General features: G+C 57.9%; 1 protein-coding gene across 7 annotated transcripts in view; it reads left to right on the forward strand.

The window, feature by feature from the left end:
* DENND3 (DENN domain containing 3) overlaps nucleotides 1-25,297 on the forward strand; it is a 38,885-nt gene extending 13,588 nt beyond the window's left edge. For 6 of the 7 annotated variants that reach the window (XM_081816615.1, XM_081816616.1, XM_081816618.1 and 3 more), the window contains exons 5-17: nucleotides 20-131; nucleotides 3,957-4,076; nucleotides 4,359-4,577; nucleotides 7,777-7,892; nucleotides 10,491-10,646; nucleotides 11,633-11,729; nucleotides 13,345-13,448; nucleotides 13,913-14,112; nucleotides 15,719-16,240; nucleotides 19,957-20,216; nucleotides 20,900-21,070; nucleotides 22,193-22,322; nucleotides 25,092-25,297. In XM_081816615.1, the coding sequence (XP_081672741.1) occupies nucleotides 20-131; nucleotides 3,957-4,076; nucleotides 4,359-4,577; nucleotides 7,777-7,892; nucleotides 10,491-10,646; nucleotides 11,633-11,729; nucleotides 13,345-13,448; nucleotides 13,913-14,112; nucleotides 15,719-16,240; nucleotides 19,957-20,216; nucleotides 20,900-21,070; nucleotides 22,193-22,322; nucleotides 25,092-25,282 (2,398 nt within the window). In that variant the 3' untranslated portion in view covers nucleotides 25,283-25,297. The remainder of the gene's footprint in view (nucleotides 1-19; nucleotides 132-3,956; nucleotides 4,077-4,358; nucleotides 4,578-7,776; nucleotides 7,893-10,490; nucleotides 10,647-11,632; nucleotides 11,730-13,344; nucleotides 13,449-13,912; nucleotides 14,113-15,718; nucleotides 16,241-19,956; nucleotides 20,217-20,899; nucleotides 21,071-22,192; nucleotides 22,323-25,091) is intronic. The other variant, XM_081816621.1, reaches the window with a different exon arrangement.
* The last annotated feature ends 2,517 nt before the right edge of the window (nucleotides 25,298-27,814 follow it).

Raw genomic sequence — 27,814 nt, forward strand, 5'->3', positions numbered from 1 at the left:
TTTTTTTTTTTTATTTTAGTTTGTTGACTCACCTGAAGCTCTGTAAAGATTTTGAAGTTGACAATCACATAAAAGATTTTGCTGCAAAACTGTCTTTAATACCTAGCCCGCCGCCTGGACCGCTTCACTTGGTAATTAAATCTGAAATTTTGTCTTTTCTTTGTGAATAGTAAAAGTCCTATGACGACAATGGTTTTAATGTTTTAAACTGTTTCTTATGTTCCAGTGTGTTTAAATTATGCTTCTCAAGTTCCTTACAGAATCATCTTATTACGCCATTTCTAAAGATGAGTTTGCCTGGTGGCCTGTGATATGCGGTGTGGAGCCTGTGATGGGTCCCCTTAGTGCTTAACACATCGGTTCGTTACTTGCTGTGCAAAAAACATACAGAATTTACTCAAATTACAAATGTTCCTTTGGTTTATTTGTCTGGAATATTGGGTACTGTATTACATCGGTTCATGTTTTCTCCTGTCCAGGGTGATTAATGAAAAGTAAAGTACCTGGCTTCCTATTTTTTGGTTTTTCCCAGTGCTGTTGAATGAGTGGCCAAGCGTTTCCGGGGATCTGGATTCCCTGGCACGCTTGTCCTGAGATGTTGTTGGCTCTTTCACCACGCAAGGGTTTCAGGCTAAGGACAGTTGCAGAAAGGCCTCCCGCGTTCCCTCTTTGCTGCGTAACGGGCCAAGATGGCCGAGCCGTGACGACACCTGTCTGGCTCAGCATTTTCCAGACTGACGCAACCACCGGGCGCTTCCTCATTCTCAAACAGGCACCTGCCAAATTAGCGTCTCGAAGCCGGTCATAAATGTCGACTCTATTTCACTCAGTCCTTTCTGGAAGATTAGACATAGAGATCTCGGTTCTCTATATATTGATTATTATTCACAGTTGAAAAATTAATTTTATTTCGCTGGAGACATGTGATTATGAACTTAAAAATGTATATTTTTAATACCACCCTACAGTGTGTGGGGTGGGGGTGGGGGGAATCCTGCCAGATGCATTCCAGGCCCAGAGGCAGACAAGGTTGCCTGAGTACCTTGGTTCCGCTCCCAGAAACCTTTGTAGGGACATTTATTGGGTACTTGTTTTGTGCAAGGCCGTCATCTTTATTACGTGGATAATTGGTGGTTTTTTATGGTACACTGAAGTCATCAAAGTTTCTGTTCTTGCTCTATTCACTCAACAAGTATTCCCTGAGGACCGGCTAAGCAGTGAACAAAACCGAGTTCAGGACAGTTTGAGGGTTAACCCTACGTATTATGTTCTGCCTTCGAGCATGAGTAATGCACGAACCACATCTGTACCAGTTTTCTGTACCTTGGAATCTTGGATTAATTCATATTTGGTTCTCCGACTTTTACCCACCCCTGTGAGAGAGTTTCCTGGGGGTCGTTCCTGACACCTCTTCTCTTCACCCCTGCATTCCATCCATCACTCACCCCTGACCAGCCAGCTCCCAGCGTTTGCCTCCAGTTGGCCACGGCCAGCCCCTCATGTGGGGCCACCGGCTTCTCCCACTGTGTGACTTGGGGAGCCACTGGTCTGTCCACGTCCTTTCTTGACACTTCATTCAGTTCATCCTTTGCATAGTGGCTGCAGGGACTTACCATCTATCCATTGGACTCCCCTTTTGTGCTTAAAACCCCACGATGGCTTCTCGTTGTGTACCTGCAGCCAGTCCTACATCCCTGGCCCCTGTGTCGTCTGCGCTGTGTGCAGCCTCACCCCCTCGCTCACTGTTGTCCAGCCACACTGGGTCTCCATCCCTCGCAGGGGCTGCCCCTCGCACGTGCTGTTCCTGGAGGTCAGGTTCTTCGGGACAGCCTCCGTGTGACCTCCCACCCCGCCGCTCTGTGCCCCGCTCCCTTCCTGTGGAGCCCAGCACAGTCTGCGGTTGGGGCTCGCGCACGTGTGTGTTTTGTTTTCTCCATCGGCCTCCGAGCGGCATGAGGAAGAGGGCCCGTGCAGAGCTGCATGCTCGGCGCTGTTACCGCGCCCGCTGTTGAGCGAATGAATGAACGGATGCGTCGTGTTTCAGGCTCAGCCTGTCGTGTTCTCAGAGTGGGGTCTGCGTCTTGGTTCTTGCGTGTTCGTCCGAACGAGCTGAGCCTGGCTCAGGCTTGCCGCTGTGATCCTCCCTGGCAGCCTCACCAGCTCTGGGGCCCCCGTTGATACGTGGCCCTGACCCATCTTTGGTAGTGTTGAGCCCCGTGGCTGTTTCTTGTTTTGGAGAAACGCGAGCCAAGGTTCTCCTCTAACCCAGGAGCCAATTCAGCAGGAATTTCCAGAACCCACTGCAAATGAATGTCGATGGAGAGGCTTGTAGCTAGTGCTCGGGAACCGTGATTCCTGAGAGTCAAGTGCGTGGGTGCTGGGTGGGTCACCTCCGGTCTGTGACAGGGGAGGCGGCACCCAGCCTCGGCCCAGCCTGGCTCCGTGCCCTTTTGGTGGACAGCGCCTGGACCACCGGCCCGAGGGCAGCAAAGACACCCCGCGCCCCTGGGCCCGCTCTGCCGCTTCTCTGCCCACAAGCGGGTCTGATTTTATGTGCTTTCAGAGCACGGGCCAAGTTATTGGGTGTGCACGCGAAATGGGCATTTTCCTTCTCTCTCTACCTGACTCACTTCCTGTGTTGCTTTGTGTGGGGAACCTGTTGTTTGCCTGGGGCTACAGTCAAGCTGAAATTTGGAAAGTGTTTCCCCAAAATCTCTCTCGCTCCTCAGTTTCTTCACGATAAGGTGGTGGGGGGACAGCGGAGCCCAGCTCAGAGGGTGTGGGTCTCACGCGCTGCAGTGGACATGTCCCAGGGGCCCAACAGCATCATAGAATGACTGGCATTTGTATTTAGTTTTTATCTGTAGTTGGGAAGCCGGTTGACACGTTTATTTTTTGAAATATAAACTTTACAATTTTTCGTAGTTCATCATCACTGGGAGCACGTAACTCTGCTCTACCTTGTTTTGTTTTAAATAAAGAGGATGTTATCGTCCACACAGCACGTCTGCCTTGTTTCTGACGTGTCTTGCTTCTGCAGACCTGTGGGTGACAAGACGGTGCCGTCAGAGGACACTTGCAGAAAGAAGTCTTCCCTTGTCCTCAGGTTCTCTGCACGAGTGTTCACACAGAGCTGTGGTGACATGGGTGTGAGGAGGTGTGGATGGCGAACATTTGTTCTGGAACCTTCTTCCCTAGCCAGTGCTCTACGTCTCTCCGTGTGTCCTCCTTCCACACTCTTCCTGGCGGGAGCTTCTCTGTCTCCGATTCGAGAATCTTCTCTCTGTGCTTTCGGCCTGGCACTGCTCACACTCGGGTCACTCCATTCCGATGACCCCCGGGGCTCCGGGGGCACTCCTGGGTGCCCCCCCACGAGGCTGACCCCACGGTCAGGAGCGAACTTGCCATCGAGCTGCAAGGCCCATACCGTCCCCCTCCATCCAGAAAGGGCATTCTGCAGATACTGAATTCAAATTGAAATGTTATTTTGAAATACTGTCATTTGGAGAAATAAAGTCTTTCTCAGCGATTTCTTGAAGTCCATGTCTTTAAGGAGCTTTGACAATTATGTTGAAAATGCTAAGAGAATTCGTAATATGCAGTAAGTGTTCTAGCTAAGATTCACCTGATCATGCTTGACTTGGAACCTGTGCTGATTTGGACACATGTCCGGGCGTCGGTTAATCTTTGCCGATGAGCGGTTTGCTAATGAATTAGAGAGTTTAGGGAAGATTGGCTGAAAAAGACATTCAGTACTTGATCCATGTATGGGCCTTTCTCAGCGGTTCCGTGTGTCTCTAGACTGTTTTGTTCTGTGACATACGCAGTGACAGTGTGAGTCTTCAAACACGTATCCTAACGCAGACACCCCTGGAGACTAAACTGAGAGTCTCAGTGCATTTCGGCCTCTGCTGGGAGCGGCTCTCTGAACTAATGACGGAACTTGGTCGTCACAGATATTTAACATGAAGCCGCTACAGATCGTGTTTCCCTCCCGTGCGGACCCTGAGAGCCCGCTCATCGACTTGGACCTTCACCTGCCCTTGCTGTGCTTCAGGCCCGAGAAGGTGCTGCAGGTATGCGTCCCTCTGCACCCGGGGCGTCCCTGCTGGTTGGCTTAGTGGGGCATCTAAGCGGTCGTCGTCTGGAGGGCAATGCCAAGGCACGCGTGTTCCAGAACGCACTGGGAATGGTTGCTCTTTGGCTTCAAGCAGACGTTCAGGACTGTGTATGCTGTTCACAAGTGGTGCTTTTGGGGGGCTAAAGGGGCTTTCGTCTTGGCAGATGTCAGCCCTTGTGGTTTTAGCGGCGCGATCACACGTGTATTCAGTGCACGCGGTGTTGTTGGTCCCCCCCAGATCCTAACGTGCCTCCTGACGGAGCAGCGGGTCGTGTTCTTCTCCTCCAACTGGGCCCTGCTGCCCCTGGTTGCCGAGTGCTTCCTGGCCTACCTGCACCCCTTGCAGTGGCAGCACACCTTTGTGCCCGTCCTGTCGCACCAGATGCTGGACTTCGTCATGGCGCCAACGTCCTTCCTCATGGGCTGTCACCTCGACCACTTGGAAGAAGTCAGCAAGGTTAGGCCTCGACCGTTTGCTAGAGAATGTCGGATCCTTGTGACCCCTGCGGGGACCGGCGGGGAATGGCTTCCAAAGGGCCCCGCAGGGAGGGCCGTGTGCCCAGGCCAGGGAGAATGCGGTCACTCCCGTCCCCGCGGCTCGTGCCCTGGGTGCCACACACGCAGGGTGCTCTCGCGCGTCTGCGCCATCCCCCTGCGGTCCTCCGGGCGTGTTCAAGGCCGTGGGGTCCTGGGCGCCGGGACCCCGTGTCACCTGCCAGTCCGCTTAAATTCCCGGGGGTCCGCGGCTTCCCGCAGCTCCAGCGAGGAGAGTGCGGGCGTCGACGCTGATGGAGCCCGCTCTCTGGCCCGGCTGTGGCCCCTTTCTCGCTTTGCGGCCTCGAGTGCGGTCCCAGCCCTTGCCGAGCCTCAGCCTCCTTGCCTCTGAAGCGGGCATGTCCTCCTGGGCCAGGCTCTGAGTGGGGACCACCCCGCACCTGCCGGCACGTGGCAGGGGCTCGGCAGCCCGCAGCGGCTGGTGTCCCTGCTCCAGATCTGTGTTTCTCTGTGTGGTTCAGCTTCTGCTGTTCAGTAATGCTGTGGGCCCTCCTGCGAGAAGATGCCTGGCCACGCTGCGTGTCACTCACAGCGTCAGTGGGTGCGTGGGCCTTGCTGCACGCAGTGACCGTTTACACACTGTGCTTGACCTTCGGCAGAGCGTTCAGCCCTCTTGTGTCCTAGTCGAAAAGACAGAGGTTAATTGGACACTTAGGTCATCAGGGTCAGGGTCCCCGACAAGAAGGCAAAAACGCCGGGACAACTAAGACAAAACCACACTAGCATCCTGCTTTACACCTTAGACGAGACCACGACAGCGTGCTAATGGCCTCTGCAGGAGTGACTTTTGCAAAACATCTGGAAACAAAACAATTAACCACTGTCACAAGTTGAGGCAGTTAGTCTCCAGATGTCAGCCCGAAAGACCATCAACACGGGAACGATAACCCGATAGGTAGATGGGGGCATGGTCAAAGCCCTGATTGGCACACCTTAGCGCCCAGTCCACAGGGGCCCACACTCAGGATGCTCAAGATAGTTTCTCAGAAGAGCTTATAAAAAACCCCGGGATTTGAATGCCGAAATGGCAACCCTCTCGGGCAACTTTGTACTATCGCTCAATAAACTTCGCCCTGCTGCCCACCACTCCATCTGGTCACCTCTTTGTTCCTCAAAGCGGTGCGACCAAGAGCCGCGGGCACGGAAGGGAACAAAGATCCTCTAACAGCAGTAAGTGTGCGGGCCCCATTATCGTGGGGGGGACCAAAAGGGCCAATAGTACAGCATTTGGCATACAGTAAGTGCTTAATAATGTACATTTAGATGGTGAGCTAACGTGGATTGGTAATACTGTGATATTGTCAGCAGGCAGAGCAGGTTTGGCTTTCTAAAACACCTTTATTCACATAAAATACCACGAAGTTTGCCTGATTAAAATGTGCAATTCAGTGGCTCTTAGTCACTTGACAGAGTTGTGCCAACTAATTTCCGACGTTTTCGGCACCCACAGAGAAGCCCCGTGTGCCTCAGCGTCGCCCCACGCTGTCCTCCGCCCGCCCTGGCCACCCCCACCCGCTTCTGTGTCCGTGGATTCGCCCGTTCCACACGCATGGTTTGAGGCCCGTAGCTGGCCGTTAGTGGCTTCCTTCGCTCAGCACAGCGTGCTCTAGGGTCGTCCATGCCGTCCATCCACGTAGTCGTGGTTCTTGCTGCTGAATAGGATCCCATTGTGCAAACGTGCCACAGTTCGTTTGTCCGTTCATCGGTCGATGGACGTTAGAGTTGTTTCGACTTTTGACTGTTGTGCCCGCGCAGCTGCGAGCCCTCGTGTGCGCGCGAGCTTCCGTGCAGCGTGTGCTCTCCCCCGCGCGGGTACGCACCCGCCGCAGACGCTAGCCGTCTAGCTGCTGGAGGGGAGGCCGGGCTGTGAGCGCATTCCCGCCAGCAGTGTGGGGCTGCGATCCTCTGCCGCCTTGCCAGCGCCGGCCCCGTGTGTCCTTCTGGCCGTCGAGGCAAGGGGGACGCGGCGTCTCACGGCGGATCTGATGCGCGTTTCCCCAGCGACTGACACTGGAGCACCTTTGCACGGGGGCCTGGAGCGTTTCAGAGCAAATCCCGGGAAGGTGCCCGGTGCCCTGTTCGGCCCGGCCGCTCCCGGGGAGGAGCCAGGTTCTCGCCGAGTTCTTGCCAAAGCCAGTGACTCACCAAGCGACAAACACACTTTGGGGAAAGGCCGTTCAGACCTTCATGGAAGGAACGGAAAATGTCTCCCAGTCTGCCTTGCAAATGAGGAAGAAATAGGGCCATGCTCTGAAGTTGAAAATGTGTGTCTTGTCTTAGTCATTAGGGAAAAAACCATCTTGTTTCAGGCCCTTCCCCGGGGAGCGTTTGTGGGCACATCCACCTGACAGCTCCCGTCCACAGTCACGAAGGAGGCCCGCACAGGGATTACATGTTCTGGGAGATTTCAGGACAGGCAGCAGGCTGAAGAGCGTGGGTTGGGTTTGGACGTTTTCCTCTGTAGGGCTGGGGCCTTGGACACAGTCGTGTAGCATGCATGTGCGAGAATGCTCACCTTGCCCAGTCAGTGCCCAGTCAGTGCACTGGGAGACGGCGTGTGCTCGCTTCATGTGCCACCTGGAACAGGCATTCAGAGCTGGGCCCAAAGGGGGAGCGGCGGCCTTCTGAGAGCCCGGGGCCGCCACATTCCTGGGGCTGCTGGATGCGGGACTCCAGAGCGTGACTCAGTGTCTGTGTATCTCGTTACACATCAGGCTTTATAAGGAACCCGGGCACATAGTTCAGACATCCTAAGTGTGTGTGCTCACTGAGCCGGGGCCCAGCCCACACTCCAGTTCTGGCATGTTCCCTCCAGGTTCCCTGAAGTGGCCCACAGAGTGTTTATACCAGGGCAGGGGAAGCCAGATGACACTATGGAACCCTGACTCAGCCTGGGATGGATTTGACCAAATCTGGCTTGTTGACATGACTCACAGCATATCCTACATTTTTTGGTAGGGACAGTATAAGGCGCTGTGTACGTGTTAAGTATGGTGATTTAATCAATAGCGACGCTACCTCAGGGAACGCAAAGTGTGTTTTTGTGTTTTCAAAGATGTCTACAAATTCAGGTTCTTACATCAATCTCTTCAAACTTACAGGAAGCTGATGGTCTAATTCTGATCAATATCGATAACGGGAGCGTCACCTGCTCTAATGACGAGGACGTCGATGTCCCGGACGTCCCCCTGCTCGCGGCACAGACCTTCATTCAGAGGTAGAGGTGGGAGTCGTGTGTGCTTGGGGACGTCCCTGTTCCACTCTGTACTTGCCGGCTCTGAGTGTCTTGAGTAGCTCTTCCATGTACGTTCCAGAGCCACCCTTTCTGTCTTTATAGTTTGGAAATTATTCGTGAATGTTTTAAAGTGAAAGTCATTAGTCCTTACTCTGATCTTGTCTACATAGTAATTACGGCCCCACCGAGTCAGATGATGGTCTCATCATTCCTCAGGGAACCTCCCACCCTCTCTCTGTGACCCTGTGGTCTGCCTGGGACCTTTGAGGTTCCTTCCCCTCCTGCCTGCCCCCTTCCCTCCCTCCTTCCTCCCTTCTCTCCTCCTCCTCTTCCCTTCCTCCCCCTCCACCCCCACATGAGACACGTATTCAGACCCGTGGGACGCCGCTCCCCCCGCAGGGCAGGATTTGTGTGTTGCCCTGCCCTGCAGCGCAGAGGTGGGCACCCCACCCCCGAGCGAGAGGTCTTCCTGTCTTCACCCCAGCCCCCAGGAGCGCTCTTACGGCCTCCTGCCTTGCTCATCGCTCGTATGGTTTTTCCAGCTCTGCTGCCCACGTCCTTGGCCTGCAAGCAGCAGCTGCTTCCCAGAAGGGCCAGGTTAGGCCTTGCGGCCTGTCGTGGGGGTCGAGGACTTCCGGAGCTGCTTCTGGGGAGGGTGAAGGAGCTCTCGTTGCCATCTGCCAGGACGATGGTGCGTCCCGTGGTCGGGGCGTCTGGCCATCCAGGACAGGGCAGCACCGTGGCATCCCCGGTCATGGCCGGCTGCTGGGTGTGTGCAGGGGACCTGAGCAGGGTGTGCTGGTGGAGTGTCTCCCTGTGCGAACCTACATTTGTAATTGTTCACTTTTTGGTGAGCAAAAGCCGCTTTCTGCCGACTCTCAGAGTCTGACATTTTAGCGCCGGCGGGCGCTAGCGTTTGGTGCTTCTCAAGCGTGCGCTTGGTGGCGCATCCCCAGGGGGAGGGGGGTCTCGCGCTTGCCTGTGTGGCATTGTCAGGATTCTAGAACATGCACAGCGGCTTGCGTCTCTGCTTGGCTGGACCCCACATGGATGGGATGTGGTGCCTCCTCCCATCTCGACCACGTGAGCTGACCCGCGTGTGGTCGTGGCCCATCTGTGGAGGCTCTGAGGCTGCACCGGGCAGTGGTGGGCAGCGTCCCCGGGGGTCCTGGAGTGCTGGGGTGTCCACACGGGCCCTCTGGTGGGGCAGGCAGGACAGGAGGCAGCGCTCTTCCCCGAGACGCCCCGATCCCACTCACCCTCTCCGTCCCCCGTCATCCTCACCTGCATCTGACTGTGTGTTCACGGTGTCCCCCCTGCCGACCCCACCTCCCGGGGGCAGGACAGGGACCCCAGCCCTCCCGGGCAGACTGTCTCAGAGCGCTCAGGTAGGAGGGACAGCCTTCTCCTCCAGCAGAGGGGTCGTCCCTGCACAGAGCTCGGGGGGGGGAGGCCGCCACCATGGCTCCGTACGGATTCCTTCCCCGCGGCGCCCCTGTGCTGCGGGTGCGTGGCCAGCTCACGATCCTTCCAGGTGGCAGGTACCCAACAGGTCAGCTGGGGTCGGCCGGGCTGGGACACCTGTCTCCAGCAGTGGCTTCTTGTCACACGCGGGGCAAATCCAGAGCGCTCCCCGGCCCACCCCGGCTCCGCCGACCACTCAGACCTGGTCTCAGCCCGCCTCCCCCACCCGCCACGGCTCCTGTGGGACCTCTGGCAGCTGGGTGCTCCCTACCTGCTCAGGGCCGTTTGTGTGTGTCTGGCTTTTCACCTTTCAGGTCCGAGGTCCTCGAGAGGCCCCTCCAGCCACCAGCCAGGCTCTTTTCCAGCTGTCCTGCTCTCTGATCCCCTCCTCCCCTCCCCCACCCCCACGACCTCCTATTTGGGGTGCATTCTTCTGTTTTTCTGTTTCTTCCCACTTGAACATAGGCCCCACCCGGGAGCTTCGCCTTTGGTCACCATGCAGCCCACACCCAGATGGCATCAGGCATGCAGCGGGTGCTCAGGAAACACGGCTGGGATGGGTGTGTGTTGGGTGTGTGTCTTCTGCACGTAAACCGCACGCTTGCTGGTTGGTTTCCAAAGCTGCGGCCTTGATCGTGCTGGGGAGGCCGGGGTGGCCAAATGCCAGTGCACGGTATACGGACACAGGGTTCCGCCGGGCAGCCGAGAGCCCTGACACACAGGGCGTTGGGTGCATCCGATTCTCCCAGGCAGGGCGTGGTGGTGGGAAGCTGCCGGCCACGAGGCAGCCTGCGCTGGAAACCCCTTGTCCTTCCTGGGGTGGGGAGTGCATGATCTCTCCAGGCGGAGCCCGGGGGAGGGACGGATTCGGTTTGGGTGAAAACGTGCACGGTCCACAGTGGAGGCTTTTGCAGGTTCAGCACCGATGAGCTGTTAGCATGGAGCGGTGAGTGGACTCTCCAGGGATGTATTTTTAGTGACCCAGGCCAGAAGTTCCTGATGGGTCTTCCAAGCGTCCGGAGTGTTCACGCACCTGGGAGAGCTTTCTCCCCGCCCGTGAACAGCAGTCCCGGCACACGGCGTGAGCTGTGGTCAGCGTCTGTCTCTCTTTTCCAGGGTCCAGAGCCTCCAGCTGCACTACGAGCTGGACCTCGCACACCTGGGCGCCAGCACGGACCTGAACGAGGGGCGCGCCCGCAGGCGGGCCTGGCAGCAGAAACTCAACTGCCAGGTGCAGCAGGTGGCCCTGCACCTGCTCTTCAGCATCTTCAGGTACTGGAGACCATTTCCTTGGCCGCGGTGGCTCGACCCCGAGTGACGCGGCTGAAATCCTTGCCCCTCCAGCCCCCGACCGCCTGTGGGGTATCGCGCCAGTTGAGAGCTCGGGGCCAGCCCAGGGTGGGGACACTCGGGTCACTGCGGGAATGAAGCCCACCCCCCAGGCAGCAGCACTCAGGATCTGTCCCCGTTAGAGAGCCTTCCTCTTTGTCCTCATTCCCGTGGGTGCCACCGTCCTGCAGGATTTAGACCAGAGCCTTTGTGATTATCCAGTGGCTGTGTTCTTCAAATGTATATATTTCCATAGAATAAATAACTTATCAGGAAAAAAAAATGGGACTGTGTACTGTAGACGGGTTGTGTTATCCCTGCTTAAAGCAGTATAATTGGTGTGGACACAAATAGGTTCTTTTCATTTTGCTCTTTTGAAATGAAATCTTTCACGAGCAAGGTTGGGTTGTTTTTTTTTTTTAAACCTTATAAGCTTGATGAATTCGTAAAAAAGCAGAGACTATGAATACAAAGGATCAAACTTTATGTCCCTTAGATAACTTTTCCCGACAACGGAAGGAAAGCGTTGAATGTCTGACACGTGGAATGTGGCCCGTGGGCTCGTTGATCCCACGTGTAGACTGTACTTCCGCTGTGGCAGATCATATGGGTTCATGGTCAGAGTCTGCCCGACCTACGGGGTCACCCCCTCGAGTCCGCTTTGTGTGTCATCTGCAGGAGGAAGTAGGGGCTGGAAAGGGAAGAGGGCCGTGACGGTCCCCCTGGGAGGGAAAGGCCGTGCTTGTGTCACCGAGGAGATGGAGCAGACCACGCCCAAACCCAACCCTCCCGGGGTCGGAGTCCCCTTCCCGTGGGCCGCAGCTTTTGCAAAGGCTGGCCTTCTCGTCTTTCCTGTGTCGCTAAATCGTCATGACTCTCTCACGTATTTAAAAATAGCTCCACACTTAGACCGTCTTTCTCTTCATCAGGGAGGTGAAGAACCACCTAAATTACGAACACAGAGTGTTTAATAGTGAGGAGTTTCTCAAAACCAGGGCTCCGGGGGACCAGCAGTTTTATAGACAGGTGAGGAGCGAGTGGGGCTGGTGTGCGCGTGTGCGTATTCTGTCCTGCATGCGTTTCTGTATTTGCAGCGTTGTTCAAAGTACATTTTTTCAGCATCTGTTAATATTTTAGGAAGTATTAACGTTTCCAGAAAGTTTGTTTCCACATGGTTCCTTTGGTCCCTTTGGCCCCCTGTTTTTTGATCCACTTTTCAGAGTATAATTTACCTGTTATGAAATGCACCCATTTTCAGTGTAGCGGGCGATAAATTCTGACAGACGTGCGTGCCTGGGAGCCACCTCCTCGGTCCGGGTCGGGGCCTCTCCATCAGCCCGGATGGCTCCCGTGCCAGGCGCGGCCGCGGGGCCTTTCCATCCGGTGCGGGAGGTGGCGGTGGCTCTGTCCACCCGCTCACAAGCCTGTGGGACACTTCCGTTCTTGTCTGTTATGAGGAGTCATGTCTGGGGTTTCGTGCTGGCAGGTGGTGCAGCCGGCGCCGATCTTCTGGGTCCTTTAGGGCTGTTCTCATGCTTTTCGGGTGGCCTCTCTCAGTGGCGTCCTGTCCAGCTGATGGCCAGAGGGGTGTGTGAGCCGCGGCTCCCCTCATGGCTGAGGTCCACACAGCAGTCGTTCACGTCGGCCGGCCAGCAGCCTCTACCTCTCTCCGGGCACCACCCATGCCCTCATGCCTGCTCCCTGACATTTGCTGGCAGACTCCACGCTCCCCCCGTTCGTGGGTGCCCCGGCCGTCCGCCCCCTCTGTACATACTCCCCGGGGCACAGAGCCTGGCCTGCGGGCCTGATGCTGCCCACAGGAGACCCTGCCACGAAAGGCACTACGGAGGAGCACAGGGAGAAGCCACAGGGGCGCACGAGGGGCCAGAGCAAAGCCGGGAGCCCCGTTCGCAGCCGGGTCACAGCTGTGACAGGCGCCTGGGCCGAGCTCCCTGCCATCGGCCTCCGTGCTCTGCTGGCTCGTGGAGAGTACTCCAGCGGTCCCCAGGAGCCAGGCTGCCACCTCCCATCCCGCTGCGTGTCCGCTCCTGCCTTCATTCTTCTGCGGGCGTTTTGTACATGGGGTTTCCACACCTTCCTTGTGGGCCCTGCGCCCCTGCAGCCCTCCTGTCGCCAGGCTGGGTGGTGTCCCCTGGGCCTTGTCCCCTGCAGGCTGCTGGACCACAGCAGGGAGCAGGGTGGGGACAAGCACCGGCTGCTGGAGGGTCACCTTGTCCAGCGAGAGACCAGCAGCTGGGTCATGGGAGCCACGGGTGCGTGCCAGACCGTGCACCTGCTGTGAGGAGGGGGCTGTGGTCCCCGGAGATCTGGAATCACAGGCCACAGGGCACCGTGGTTCTTGCCGTCATGAGGGGAAGGTGGTTGAGCTTTTGAACGTTCGGTGGTTTTTCAGACACAGACTGGCCGGTCCTTCGTGGTGGCCTGGGGAGGATCTGGAGGCTAGCGTGGCAGGGTGGGGTCAGTGAAGACAGCTGCCGCTTGGGAACTTGTGTCCAAGCAGCTGAGGGTCGGGGAGAGGCCGCGGCCAGCGGGGAAGGGGCCGGGTAGCCGCTGCAGGCGCCTGGCGGCACAGCGAAGGCCAGGAGCGCGGCGGTAACTGGCCTTCCGTGGTCTGTTTCAGGTGTCGGATACCTACATGTTTCACTCTTTCCTTAAAGCCCGGCTTAGTGGAAGGATGGACGCCTTCGCCCAGATGGACCTCCACCTGCAATCCGAAGAGGACAGGTGCTGTCTGCAATGGGGACCAGACGCTCGAGTAGCATGGGTTTATTTGGGTGGATGAATGACGCATCCGACCAGAAAATCTCACATTCAGAAACGTGCAACACGTTGGGCTCGTCCCTGCGCGTTTCTCTTGGGGGCGGGACACCGAGCGTAGCGTGTACGCCCTGCCATCCACTGCCGTCCGCCTTCCCTCTCCCGCCGCATCGCCACTGCCTCCCGTGCTGTTCCAGCTCTTCCCACACTGTTCCCGACAGACTTTGTTTATGTGTGTCCCTTCGGGGGTGCGGTCTGTTCTCCAGCCTCTGGCTACACCGCGGAGACTCCGACACGGTGCTCCCGCTGTTTTCCACTGGCACGCGGGAATGGCGGGCACCGGGTATCGCATGGGAGAAGAGGCTCAGGCGTTGAGACGTATTCTGCAGTCGTTCTTGCTTCTAAAAGGTGTTGCTTTTTCCTGACCCCAGATTTAACGGGATGCTGGCAAGTCCAAGAAGACCGACCATTGAGAAGATGGCCTCACGGAAATCCTCACCCCTGCACGTCACGCACCGGAGGATGGTGGTCAGCATGCCCAACCTGCAGGACATCACCATTCCCGAGCTGCCGGCCCGGAACTCGTCGCTTCGCAAAGTGGACGCCTCGGAATGCAGCAGCAGCGGCGTAGGTAATAGACCGGCCCCTGTCCGGGCGCTGCCCCCGCCGCTGGGCTCCGATGCAGCAGGCCACTGCCACAGCCGGGGTCTGCTCAGGGCAAGGGGGTGGGGGTTTGGCCTGGGTGTGTCTGCGTGTACATATAAAACACACGTTGACGCCTATCCGCGTCTGACGGACACGACACTGTCAGGCCCCAGCAGGCGCCACGCTCGCTCTAGATCCTGGGGTACGAAGGGCCCGGTGTCCCAGCCCTCGCGGAGCTGCGCTCCCGGGAGGAGGCCAGACCAGAAGCAGATAAACACGAAGCGATGGGGTGTGCGGTGTCCCCGCACAAAGGAAGCGGCGTCAGGGGTGGTGACGGGGGCTCGGGTGTGGCAGCCACGTTTCAGCAGACACGGAGGGAATGGCGAGGCCAGGCCACCCCAGTGGCAGGTGGCAGGCGGAGGGACAGCAAGGGCCCGTGGGTGCCGTGACGGCAGCAGCTCCGTCGGGGAGGCAGGCCTGTGTGCACAGCTCCGAATGTCAGCCGGGAGTTTCCTTGGCGTGTAAAGTGCTCTAGAACACGTGTGCACGTGTGCAAGCCCTTGTCTCCTTTCTGCGTGAGCTGCAGCAAACGAGCCACGTGTGCCTCGGGTATTTACCCTCAGGGCCCCCTCCATGTGGTTTCATCCACAGCGGCCAGGAGGAACGGGTGAGGCCAGGCGCCGTGAGCCGGGGGCCCTGTGGCCGCTGCCTCGGTGCCTCCTGACGACCGTGCAGAGCAGAGCGGCAGTCTGAGTGAGGGGCGCACCCAGCCGGCCTCAGGAGGGGCCGTGCGTCCAAGAGAAAAGTCCTCAATGACAGAGCACACGTTCTGGAGGCGCCTGCTGGGTCTGAGGCCCCTCACGGTGGCCCCCTGGCTGTGTGACCCTGGGCAGGTGATTCACCTCTCTGGGCCTATAGTTCTTCTGTAAAACCCAGTGATGCTTTTCACCCCTGGCTGTGCTCACTCCGCTGTGGGAAGGCGCTCTGCCCTCTCTGCCGCCTGAACCTTCAGCTGGAGCCCCCCTTCCCCTCCCAGGCTCCTCCCTCTCCCCCAGGCTTCGTGGCAAAGACGCCACCTCCGTGGGGTGCGTGGCCTACCTACAGGACTGGCCTGGTCCTGGTCCCCTGGGGCCACCTGAGAGGCACTTCGGTGACATTTGTGGAAGGAATCGGTGTGAGACACCTGGATTAGGTTGGCTCTGGCATTTAGTAGCTGGGCACCTGGGACGCACGAAGCCTCAGTTTGCACGTCTATACGACAGGGTTGATGGCCATGGGCGTCTCACAGAGAGGGCGCATCTGGGCTTAGGTCATCAGCTTAACCCTCCCGGGAAGACTCACTACCAGGTGTTTCCATTTAGCGCTAGAGTCTTAGCAAATAAAATTATTCCGTATTCTCAGGGTGCCATGGAAGCAGAGTGGGGGGGGCCCCCATTCAGCTCAGGAGCACGTGGAGCTTTCTGGAAGAGGCATAAAGGCTCTCGCTTGACGTTGCACCCAGGGCCCAGAAACGTTAACCCAGACGAGATGACGGGGACCCAGGTCTGTTTTTCGGGTCTGCTGACTGTGAACATGTTTTCTCTCGGCTCTAGTTCTGAGTGTGACCCCGAAGCCGACGTACACGTTCAAGATCCCGGAGATCCACTTCCCCCTGGTGGGCCAGTGCGTGCAGGCCTACTACTCCGACTGCGTCGCCCTGCTGAGCAAGGCCATGAGCCTTCTGGCGCCCGACAGCTCCGTGCTCCTGGCGCGGTACTTCTACCTCCGCGGGGCCGTGCACTTGATGCACGGGCAGCTGCTGGACGCCCTCCTGGACTTCCAGAGTCTGTACAAAACAGACATCAGGATCTTCCCCGCTGATCTCGTTCGGAGGACGGTGGGGTCCCTGTCGGTCCCCCAGCGCGCCCAGGCCGAGCGGGTGCCCGAGCTGCGGCGGCTCATCAGCGAGGTGGTGGACAAGCCCGGAGAGGCCCCCAAGCCGGACGACCGCGTGAAGAACTTTGAGCTGCCCAAGAAGCACATGCAGCTGGACGATTTCGTGAAGAGGGTTCAGGAGTCGGGCATCGTGAAGGACACCAGCATCATACACCGACTGTTTGAGGCGCTAACCGTAGGTGAGAGGCCGGCCGTGGCCCGGATGGCGGGACGTAACCACGTGGGGACGAGTCCACGAACCGTGCCGCGAGCCCCCGTGGGGGGAGGCCCTGTCCGACGCGGGCAGTTACAGGACGGGGGGCTGAGGGGCCGCCCAGGGTCTAGGGGAGTGTGACCCGAGAGCCCGAAGCCGCGGCAGGCTGGCTCCTGTCCCGGGGCCCCCGCTCGCTGCGCCATCCCCCCGGCGGCGGGAACGCTTCACACGACCTGACGGCGCAGACAGGAGTGCCGCCTTGTCCCGCATTTACTGCCACTGCCTGGCTCGTTTGGGAGCTTTCTGCCCCCGCCAAGGGCCACCGTCCCCAACTGGAGCCTGCCCCTCGACCGTGCGTTCACGTGTTTACTGGACGCGGTTTTAAATGGCCGTGCGTCCTGCCGCGTCAGGCTCGTCGCTGTCCTGCAGCTTTCCGTGCTGATGCGCGTGCGCCTGGTTTCTCCAGCGGCTCTTGCGACGCTGGGGTGGCGGGGGCCAGCATGGCGCACCTGTGTGTGGCCATCGGGTGGCGTCCGGGCGTCCTACTTTCCCAAATACGACGTGGCGGGTTTCACGCACCTGCTGCCCTACGTGGTTGTGCACGGGTCTCCCTGGGACTCGAGCCAAGAGGCCCAGTCTGGACGTGGGTACTGCCATCCTGACGGCGAGCTGCCTCCTTGCCCTCGGCGGCTGCACGGCCCGGGACACGCCCATGTCCCGCCGCCGCCGCCGCCGGGCAGCGCTGGGCATTGTCCGTCCCGGGTGCTGGGCCAGTGTGACGAGCGTCCGCTCGGAGCTGCTCTGGTGTCGTCTGTCCATTTCTACACCAGCATGTTCGCCTTTTCCTTAGGGCGTGTGGGAGCGCCTCGTGTCCTCTGCACGGGCTGTCCTTTGCCGAACGCAGGCCTCTCTCCCTGGTCTCGTCCGTGGCTCCGTGGGCGGGCTGGGCCACGCAACACTCTTTACGTAGATGCATCCGGCTGCCCCCGCCAGGAGGAGGAGCCGATCGCCTGTTCGCTGGCCCCAGGCACTTGGCCTGACCAAGGTGCAGGCCAGCCCGGCCCTCGCTGGTCACCTCCCCGTGTGGTGCTCTGCAGATGCCACGGAGAAGCGACACCGTGTTGGCCCGGGCAGGGCGCAGTGGAGCGCATCTCGTCGGGCGCCCAGGAGGCACTCGTGGGGCAGACAGCTTGGGAGGATGAGCTGGGTCCGAGAGGAGACAGGTGCTTGCAGAGAGCCCTGGGCAGCAGTGCTGGGGCTGCCGGGAAGGGGGAGCACAGGCCCCCATGACTCGCGGGACCCTGCCCCTTCCCTTTACACCGGGGCCAGCCAGTCCAGCGGCGAGGCCTGAGATACGGTGGATTCAGCCACTGGTGGTATTGTTCTCGGGGAACGAGATGTCCAGGCTGTGCCTGGCTGGCCCTGGACGTCACCAGGCTCCCCGAGCGTGGCCGTGTTGTTTCACGGCCCGAGACGCCGATGGCCCCGGGCGGCGCTGTTCTCCCAGCAGGAAGAGGAGGGTCTGTCCCCACTCCTGTGGCCAGAAGCGTGTCCCACAGCATGTAGCTGCCTGGGAAGCATGGTTTAATGGCTGGACGCGTGGACAGTGTCCAGCATTCCCAGACTTATGCTAGCAGGGACACGGAGGACGCCTGGGAGGGCACTGGCAGACATGGCCCACGCTGATGGGCCATCGACGGCCTGGTTGTCACTTTGGGTCCATTCACATTGCAAAATACATCCGTTAATGGTCCCGACTCTGGGATGTGTGAGCCGCTGTAGGGCGGCACCAGATGGATGTTTCGGCCTAATGGCCGCGTGTTAGAAAAGCTCTGTTAAGTCAAAGATGAATGTTACCACCTTGGAATGAACGGCTGTGGTCTAAGAACACACCTGAGATTTTATTTAGGAGATTCCTGTCACTGTTTTGTCATTACACGTTTTTATAGACGTTTCAAAGTCCGATGTTGACACTGCAGGACCAGTAATTCCGAGGGGCTGCAAGGCAGGGAGGTGGATGCGTGCGCGAGCCTGGGATTCCAGAGCCGCCGCCTGCACCGCGGGTGATGGGGTACGGGAGGGAACGGCCGGCGTTTCTGGGTGGAACTGGGGACAGGTGAAGCGTACGTGACCTGTCTGCGTGGGCGCGTGCGGGAGCCGTGGTGGAGCGTGGCAGGCCCGGTGTGTGCAGCAGGCCTGCGGGGAGCTCATGGATGTGCGCGGTGGCCGCAGGCTTGCACCATCCAGTCCCGTGGTGGCCCCGGAGGGTGTGGTGGCCAAGGCCTGCAGGGACGGCCCAATTGGGCCAGACTCTGGTGGCCATGATATCCAAGTCCCCAGGGGACTATCCCCCTGACACTGTGTTACAGAGCCCGAGCAGGGACGCAGCTGCCCTGGAGCTTTCCCGTGTCTTTTGTCCTTCTCCGATCTGGCCTCCAGTGGGGTTGGCTGGGGAGGACACGGCTCCTGCTCTCCCAGCCGCCTCAGCAGGAAGGCAGAGCCACCCACACACACAGCCGGGCCCGGCTCCACACTTAGCGTGCCAGCAACGGCTTTCCTCCCCGTGCCTCGGTTTCCCGATTTGTGAACAGCCTAACGGTGCCTGCCTCCTGAGGGGGTGGGAGGATTGAGTGGGACCCCGTGTTGTGGGGAGTGGTACGTGAGTGAAATGCGTGTGCAGCTTCAGGGAAGGGAGCACGTGAGCTGTTTTATCTGGGTCTTGCGTAGGATGCATAGGAGTTTTCTGGTCCGAGCACCCTCGGCCAGTGTGTGCAGAGGCACCTGACATGGGCCTGTTTTGGGATATACTCGGTGTGACTGGAACGTGGGAGTGTGAAAGGGCCCAGGGGCCCAGTCCTGGAGGATTTGGGGCCTGGTGTAGAGGAGGAGCCCTGAAGTGTTTGAACGGGAGGGGGCGCCTACTTGTTTCTCAGGGCATTCCGGGCGCCGGCTGCAGCAGCTGGGAGGCCGTGTGGGCGTTTGTGCAGGACGGGAGGGGCCGCCGCGTGACCGAGGAATGCGGAGCAGAGGCGGAACCCGGCCACTGCAGCCACAGACACAGGGAAACGTGGGCGTCAGGATGGGCAGGACTTCTTGGCAGTCAGGTGGAGTGGGAGTGGGGTGGTCCCATTTCCGCTGTACGGATGAGCAAGCGGGTCCGTTATACAGCTTGCTTGAAGTCCCACCGCTAACCAGGAAAGCGGGGCTTCAGACTTGGGTCTCTCTCTAACTCAGAGCCCATGACTGTCGGGCATTTAGAAACGTTGCTGTTTCAAGTTCATCTTGGTTACAAATAAGACTTATTTGCTCACGTAACCAAAGAATACTGAGATAGGGTTAGCTTCAGGCAAAGCTTGATCCAGTGATGGAGGAGGGTCACCAAGGGTCTGGTCTCTTTAGCATTAGCTTCATCTGAGGGCTAGCTCCCCTCATGGCCCCACGATGCCTGCCGCCAGGTCTAGTGGTGACCCAGGGCTTTGCCACCGTAAAAAGAGTGTCCCGAGAGTTACCGTGGCTGCTGGGCTCAGGTCACAGGGCAGCCCCTACCCCGTGGTTTGGGTGCCCATCCTGGGCAGACAGCTGGGGTGGGAGACGTGGGTGCTGGCGCCACCTGCTGGCCTGTGTGGACAGCGCACCGCGTCTTCTCCCGCGCAAGGGCTGTGTATGTGGCTCTAAGAAATCTCTTTTCTCTACAAAACCAAGGACACCAGAAACAGATTGACCCAGAAACATTCAAAGATTTCTACAACTGCTGGAAGGAGGCAGAAGCAGAGGCCCAGGAGGTCAGTCTGCCTTTGTCGGTGATGGAGCATCTGGATAAGAACGAGTGTGTTTATAAGCTGTCGAGCTCCGTCAAAACGAATCGCGGCGTGGGCAAGATCGCCATGACCCAGAAGCGCCTGTTCCTCCTGACGGAAGGGAGACCAGGCTACGTGGAGATTTCCACCTTCAGGAACATAGAGGTAAGAGCGCAGCTGCTGGATTGTGCTGTTTGCTAACTTGAGGTGCCCCTTCGAGTGTAAAGGGGTTGTCTTCCCCACTGAGGACACTCAGCTGTGGCTTCATCTCAAGCGTTATATTTATTTCGAGAGGCGTGTTGGATGTGTTAATCCAGCTCTGAATACTCCTGGAGACGGGAGAGGCAGGAAGGTACTGCAGCCGCGGTGAACGCTGGCCCGTGGGTCCCCCCCCGTCCTCTAGTCCCCCCCCATACCTGCTTCCACAGACTGCCTCCCGGAATTCCAAAGAAAGAGAAGCATTTCCGGAGGCAGAGGAATGAACCCTGTTTGAACCCTGCGGACGAGCGCCTTTGTGCGGATGTGCTAACCGGTCATGCCTGTGGTCGGCCAGGAAGGCCCGTGAGTCCTCGGACACGGGCCTGGGTCCCCGACCCCCTGGGACCAGTGTCTGACAGCAGGGTCGCACGGAGGCCCCTCTCTCGGGCCGTCCCTCTCCTCCCGCCCAGGGCCGTGCTCTGCCTGGGGCTCCCTGCACCGCACCCCGGCCAGCCCCCACTCTGCACCCTCGGTCCGGGGCCTGCCTTCATACTCAGGCACCGGCTGCTGAGCCACCTTCCCTCCCTGACCCCCGAGTTCCTGCCACGGGGCATCTCTCTGACCTGCTTCTTCTTTTTCTGCCTCCGCAGGAAGTGAGAAGTACCACTGTAGCGTTTCTGCTTCTGAGAATACCCACTTTAAAAATTAAAATGGCATCCAAGAAAGAAGTGTTTGAAGCTAATCTGAAGACGGAGTGTGACCTGTGGCACCTGATGGTGAAGGAGATGTGGGCCGGGAAGAAGCTGGCTGACGACCACAAGGTCTGGGGGACGCGGGTGGCTGCTCATTCCAACTCACGGCTCATCTTGGGGGCTCGGGCGTGGTCCCGTGAGCACGAGTCGGGTTAGACGAGGTTCCTCCAGAGGCCCTGGAGATGCCGTGGTTTACATGGCCCAGTGCATGGCCAGTGGCATCTGGGGACACTGTGGAAGGACTGGGGCTGGCCTCTGAGGTCTGAGTTGGGTCTCCCGGGCACACCCTGCTCCAGGCGTCTCCTCTTCTACCTCCCAGGACTAGGATTCTGGCAGGGGGCACGTCCTCCGATAGACTTTACAGCCTAGGGATTTGTGTGCTTTCACTTGCTTTGGGCCACAGTAGCTTTGAGTACACAGAGTGAGGATTGCATGGGCGTGAAGGGCACCATGGACAGAGGCCCGGACGGGGCACCGGTGGGGCGAGAGGTCTGTACTGTCTAAATGGCAGATAAGGCCGGAAAGCCCACAACCCAATGCGCAGAGCACGGATGGGGACTCACACACGGGGCAGGTCAGGAGCCGCAGAGGGGTGCACAGCCCACAGTCATCAGAGGAAAGGTGGGGGAGGTAGCCACTGCCACAGGGGCGAACACTAGAAAGAACAGACTGCGCGTGGTGGGAGCACTGGCCTTCGTGAGGGAGTCGCCAGGCCCTGGGGGGCCTAGACCATGGCTACGGAGGGAGTCTTTCTATCTGGAGAAGGGAGGGGGACCAGGTCCTTTCCAGGGCCCCAGTACTCCGTGACTTTCAGACCAGCCATCTGATTTATGCCTGCTGCTGTATTTTGCACAACAGTACAAACTGGAGCCCGCGGGCCACGGACCACCTCTGGCTGTTTTCGAGCCCGGCCACAGAGCCGAGTGGTTGCCACAGAGATCCCAAGGCCCACGGAGCCCCGAGTATTATTAGCTGCCTGGCCCTTTGCAGAACACGTTTGCCAGCGTGTGTATAAATGAGCGGTGTTTGTCTTCACTAAGATGGACAAAAGTAGTCATATGACATCAGCTCCAAACGTAAACCGAGTTGCCTTGAAAAAACACGCCTCTTCAAAGGTGTGGTTTGATGTAACGTCCCGAAGTCTCGCAGGCGCTTTACGGACTTGTTGAAATGAGCGCCTTTCTCCCGCAGGACCCTCAGTACGTCCAGCAGGCGCTGACGCACGTCTTGCTGATGGACGCCGTGGTCGGCACGCTGCAGTCGTCTGGTGCCGTCTACGCCGCTTCCAAGCTGTCTTACTTCGATAAGATGAAGAGCGAAAGTAAGCGCAGCACGCATTCGACAGCCGTGGTCCCGAACGTGGCTTCCGTACTTTTACCCGGTTGACATCACTTTTTTCCGAATCCCGAATTTCTCACTTTGTTCCTTTTACACTTTTACACGTTTATGTTTGAGTAGCACACGTCCTTCTGCTCGCCCGTTCCCGGGCGCTCTGTGCGTACCGACGCCCATGGAGGGACTTCCTGCTTGAGGTCTGAGTGACGTCCCACAAACGCTGGGTGTCGTTTGTCAGGATTCCCAGTTGCCAGCAGCAGATCTCCAGCTGGTTACGTGGAATAGGGATTTGTGGACGGCTGTTGAGTGGCTCGTGGAGCCCCTGGCAAGGTCACCAGCGCTCAGCCGTGGGGAATGCGCCCACCAGAGAGCTGTGTGCGTGGTCGGTGTGTCAAGTGGAGCCTGAGCGGAGGCCCCCGGGTGCACGGATCTTTTCTTCCCCTTGATGTGGTCGGTTTCCCCAGATAGGAATTCTCTGATCACCTGCATGTAGATCTGAATCTGGCTCTCACATTCTGGAAGCCATTCAGAGAGAGGTTGGCGGTGGGCTATTTTTATTTGGCAGGGGGTGGATTTTTCAAGTCTAGGAAACAGCAAATGGGTAAGAATAACTTTATGTATCATTTTAGATACCTCTGTTTTATTTCAACTTTTAAATGATCTAAAGCCAACGGCTTTATGATTTGCTTTATAAAGGAGAGAATACAGAGGACTGCTTGTTGCTACGATCACTCCGCGCCACGGCCGCCCTGTGCTAGGTCCACCAACAACATCAAGTTCATGAAACAGGCGAACCACGTAGGGGTGTTTTAAAGACCATCTGTGGTCCTGTTTGTATGCACTGTTTTTTAAATCACAGCTTTACTGAGATGGAATTTACACACCATACTCAGGGAGGGTCTACAATTCCATGGTTTTGGCGTATTCACGGACTTGTGCAGCATCAGCAGAGTGAACTTTATTTTTTTTAAAGATTTTATTTTTATTTATTTGACAGAGAGAGAGGGAGAGAACAGGAGCCGGGGGAGCGGCAGAGAGAGGGGGAGAAGCAGACTCCTCGTTGAGCGAGGAGCCCGACACGGGGCTTGATCCAGGAACCCTGTGATCATGACCTGAGCCGAAGGCAGACACTTAACTGACTGAGCTACCCAGGCGCCCCAGCAGAGTGAACTTTAGAGCATCTTCATCGCCCCAGAAAGAGACCCTGTACACTTAGGAGCCACCCCCAGCCCCCAGGCAACCACTGATCCACTCTCTCTCTCTGGATTTGCCTGTTCTGGGCATTTCATATACACGGATCCTACAGCATGTGTCCTTCTTTCATTTAGCACAGTGCTTTCAGAGTCCGTCCCTGAAGCAGGTGTCCCGTGTCACTCCGTCCTGTGGCTGAATAATATTCCACCGTGCGGATGGACCACTGTGTTCATCCGTCGTCAGCTGACCGTTTGGGTTGTTTGCACCATTTGGTTGTTGCAAATAATGCTGCTGTGAACACTTCGTGGACAGGTTTTGTTTGGGGATGTTGTCATAGCTCCTGGGTGCATAGCTGGAGATTCTGGTTTTTAAAATGTTTTTCCAGATCTAGAAAAAACGAACCTTGGTTAAGTGTTCATTCGCTTTGGCACATGTTGCTCTTTCCCACGTCTGTCACTGACTATGAGGCCCCAGATGCTCCCTGGTCCCAGACCCCCCATGTGTCCCGGACACCCCCGCCCTGGAGCCCCCTTTCCCAGACCCCCCATGTGTCCCGGAATCCCCACCCCGGAGCCCCCTTTCCCAGACCCCCCATGTGTCCCGGAAGCCCCCTGCCCCAGAGCCCCCTTTCCTGGGAGCGGGCAGGATGCTCTGGTCACCACAACACCAGCCGACTGGGAGGAGCTCTTGTCAACAGTCCTGGAAATAGACGTGGGTTGCTTGTTATTTTTTCATTAGGAACAAAATCCAACACTGCAGTTCAGCTGTTTATCTCAGTCCAAGCTCAGGCCTCCCCTTCGTCAAGAGTTTCTGCAAAAGCCTTCCGACTCCTTTATGAACGAGGCACACCGTCACCTTGGTGGTCGCCAACACCTGCCAGCTCACTCTTAATTGTCGTCCACCCTGTTCCATATGGTGAAGGCAGGTTGTCTAGGCTCGGTGTCCCTGACGCCTTGTCACCCACAAGAACTGCTCGCTGGTGAGCACAGCTTAATGAGGTAAAGGCAGTAAGCCCAGGCTTCGGTTAGTAGCCTGGAGTCCACTCATGATGGGAGGTCTAAAAATTAATCTCTATGAAGTTCCGCACCCCATCCCGGCAGGAAGGCATTTGGGGATGCTGGAGACCCCTGTGATTGTGTGGGGCGCTACCGGCATCTCCTGGTGAGGCCGGGATGCTGCTGACTGTCCCGCGGTGCACAGGTCGGTCCCCAGAGCAGCCACACCTATGGCCTGAGATGTCCATGGCGCCCAGGCTGAGACTGCTCTCGGGCTAGTTGTCTTGGTTTTGTCTTGAGACTATTTAGTCACTGAGAAACGTTTTAGGTCTTGTCTTTGGTGGGTAATCGGTGATGGCTGAGTGCAGACAGAGGTCAGCTCACACAGTTCCCAGCTGGGACGTGAGCGGCGTCCCGGTCTCGCCGGCGGTCCGCACACAGAGCAAGGGAGGGAGGCTGCCCGGAGGGGGAAGCCTTACTCTAACGTCTGGTGTCAAGTGTACGAAGCTCCTGCAGAGCGCGGAGTGCCCAGGCTGGGGGAGACTAACAGAGTGCTTGCATTTCAGTGCCCTCGACGGTTCCAAAGACAACCTCGGAAACCCTGAAGCACAAGATAAATCCTTCAGCGGGAGAGACTTTCCCACACGCCGTGGACGTGTTGTTGTACACGCCAGGTGAGGCAAGCGGCTTGCTTATTGCTGCTCTTTTCAACACTCTGGGGACACGGGGTTTGTGTTTAAGGTCAGCCCCGAAGTGAAGGGGGACAGGACTTGTGGTAGGATGAGTGGGGACCAGGCAGATTTCTACTTGTTGAGGTGAAGCCCTCAGTGAGGAGATGAAGCTGGGTAGCCGCTCATGGACTCCACCTTGTGAAGACCAGAGCCCGGGAGCCCGTGGAGACCCCGCATCGTGGAGGCTGGAGCTGGGGAGCCCGCGAAGACCCCCGCATCGTGAAGACCAGAGCCTGGAGGCTGCAGAGACCCCGCATCTTGGAGGCCAGAGCTGGGGAGCCCGCGGAGACCCCTGCATCGTGGAGGCCGGAGCTGGGGGGTGGGGGGGTGGCCGCAGAGACCCCCACATTGTGAAGACCAGAGCTGGGGGAGCCCGCGGAGATCCCACATCAGGAAGATCAGAACCTGGAGGCCGCGGAGGCCCCCGCATCATGGAGGCCAGAGCTGGGGAGCCCGTGGAGACCCCTGCATCGTGAAGATCAGAGCCTGGAGGCCACGGAGACCTCTGCATCGTGGAGGCCAGAGTTGGGGAGCCCACAGAGACCCCCGCATCGTGGAGGCCAGAGCTGGGGAGCCTGCGGAGACCCCCGCATCATGAAGACCAGAACCTGGAGGCCACAGAGACCCTGCATCGTGGAGGCCAGAGCTGGGGAGCCCACGGAGACACCACACCATGAAGACCAGAGCCTGGAGGCCGCAGAGACCCCACATCGTGGAGGCCTGAGCTGGGGGAGCCCGCGGGGACTGATATGGGGTGGACACTCCATGGAGACTCTGCTCCAACCCAGCTGTTCCTCACGTTGCACAGCACTCTACAGTTTAGAAAGTGCTTGCACTCACACCCTTTCCTCTGGGGGCACTGAATCCACGCTGCTGTCCTAAGCGATTGCACCCAGGATCTCGTCTTAGGAATTGTCAGTGCATTTGCTCGTCCGAACACGTGACCACACGGGTCCTCTTCATCAGGCACGGCTGTGCGGCCGTCTTCCCGGACGCGGACCTCCTGGCTCCCCACAGGCTGCGGCAGAACGAAGGTCGGACAGGAATGGGTGCTGCCGCAGGTCTAAGCAGGAACGAGGATGCTTTTCTTTAAGTCTGACTTGTAAAGAATTGCGGCGGGAGGGTTGCTCGCGGGGCTCACCGAGTTGGAAAACAAAGGATGTCATTCTGGGCACTAAAGAACCTTATGGTCCGGGCACTTTGCTTCGGCTCATCAGAGTGTGAGGTGAGCGATGGTGAGCACCATGGATGTGCTCCCCTGTCCCCTTCATGGTTCTCACTACACGGCTGTCCCCCAGCTCACCGGTTCCAGGTGGCCGTATGGCAGCTGGGTGGCAAAGCTGTTTCCCGGTGGAGAGGACAGTGTTATCTCTTCACTGATCGTCCCGAAGACGCTGCAAAGTGACAGACTGAGCGTGAAGGAGGACAGAGCCCGGTTGGACCTCGCCCCACTGGAGACGGACCAGATTCCTCCAGTCAAGGCTCCTTGTTAACTCTAACACCACAGACTGAGACAGTTTTCATCGTGGTGTCTGGATAAATGAGTATTTTTAGACCTAATTCGGTTTCCTGTACATTAACATTGACTGGACTCTGGGCCTCCTGTCATGATGGGCTAGATAACTCTGAGAACATCTAGAAGGGCCAGACAAACCACCATGAAGAACGGTGGAGCCCCTTTCTCCTGTGGATTGTCTGCCAACTCTGGAAGTGGTCTCTGAGAAGCGAGGAACTGAGCAGAGCTTTGGCCAGCACCGAGGGGCAAGAAGGACAAAACCAGCCAGGACCTGCTGAGAAGGGGAGTCCTGGTAAACCCGTTAGTGGTGGCTCCAGACTCCAAGGGTTACCCGAGTGTTAAGGAGCCAGCCTGAAGCCCAGCCTCAAAGCATCCCAGTCCCTGGTGGGATTGAGGAGTGTGTGGGGCGGTATCTCCCCAAGGGGGCCCAGAGGCCAGTGGAATGAATACCCCAGAAAGATCGACACATTTATGTTTCCTTGATTTATGACAGAGGTGATATGACCGAGCAGGGGTTTGAGGGAAAGACAGTCGTCACCACAAATGACATTGGGACATCGTGCATCCGTATGGAAAACACGAAGCTTGGCCACACCTCAGGTCATGCACAGTGCCAAGTGGATGGAAAGGTACATGGGAAGGCACTAACAAGCATAAATGAATGAAGCAGGCAAGCTTCTAGCAGCTGACATAGAGGAGCATGTTCATGACCTCAGGGTAGAGAAGGAAACCGTATGGACGCACTAGCCATGAAAAGATTGGTGGATTTGCCTACTAAGATTATGGACTTTAAAAAGACACTTTCCGGGTGCCTGAGTGGCTCAGTAGGTTAAGCGTCTGCCTTTGGCTCAGGTCACGATCTCCGGGTCCTGGGATCAAGCCCTGCGTCAGGCTCCTTGCTCAGCAGGGAGCCTGCTTCTCCCTCTGCCCCTCCCCCTCAACTCATGCTCTTTCGCTTGCTCTCTCAAATAATAAAATCTTAAGGAAAAAAAGAAAAGGACACTTTCAAGAGAGTGAACAGGGTAGTCCGGACTTGGACAGG

The sequence above is a fragment of the Leptonychotes weddellii genome, chromosome 4 (assembly GCF_054177405.1).
Source record: "Leptonychotes weddellii isolate Sample4059 chromosome 4, ASM5417740v2, whole genome shotgun sequence".
NCBI classification, from domain to species: Eukaryota; Metazoa; Chordata; class Mammalia; order Carnivora; family Phocidae; genus Leptonychotes; species Leptonychotes weddellii.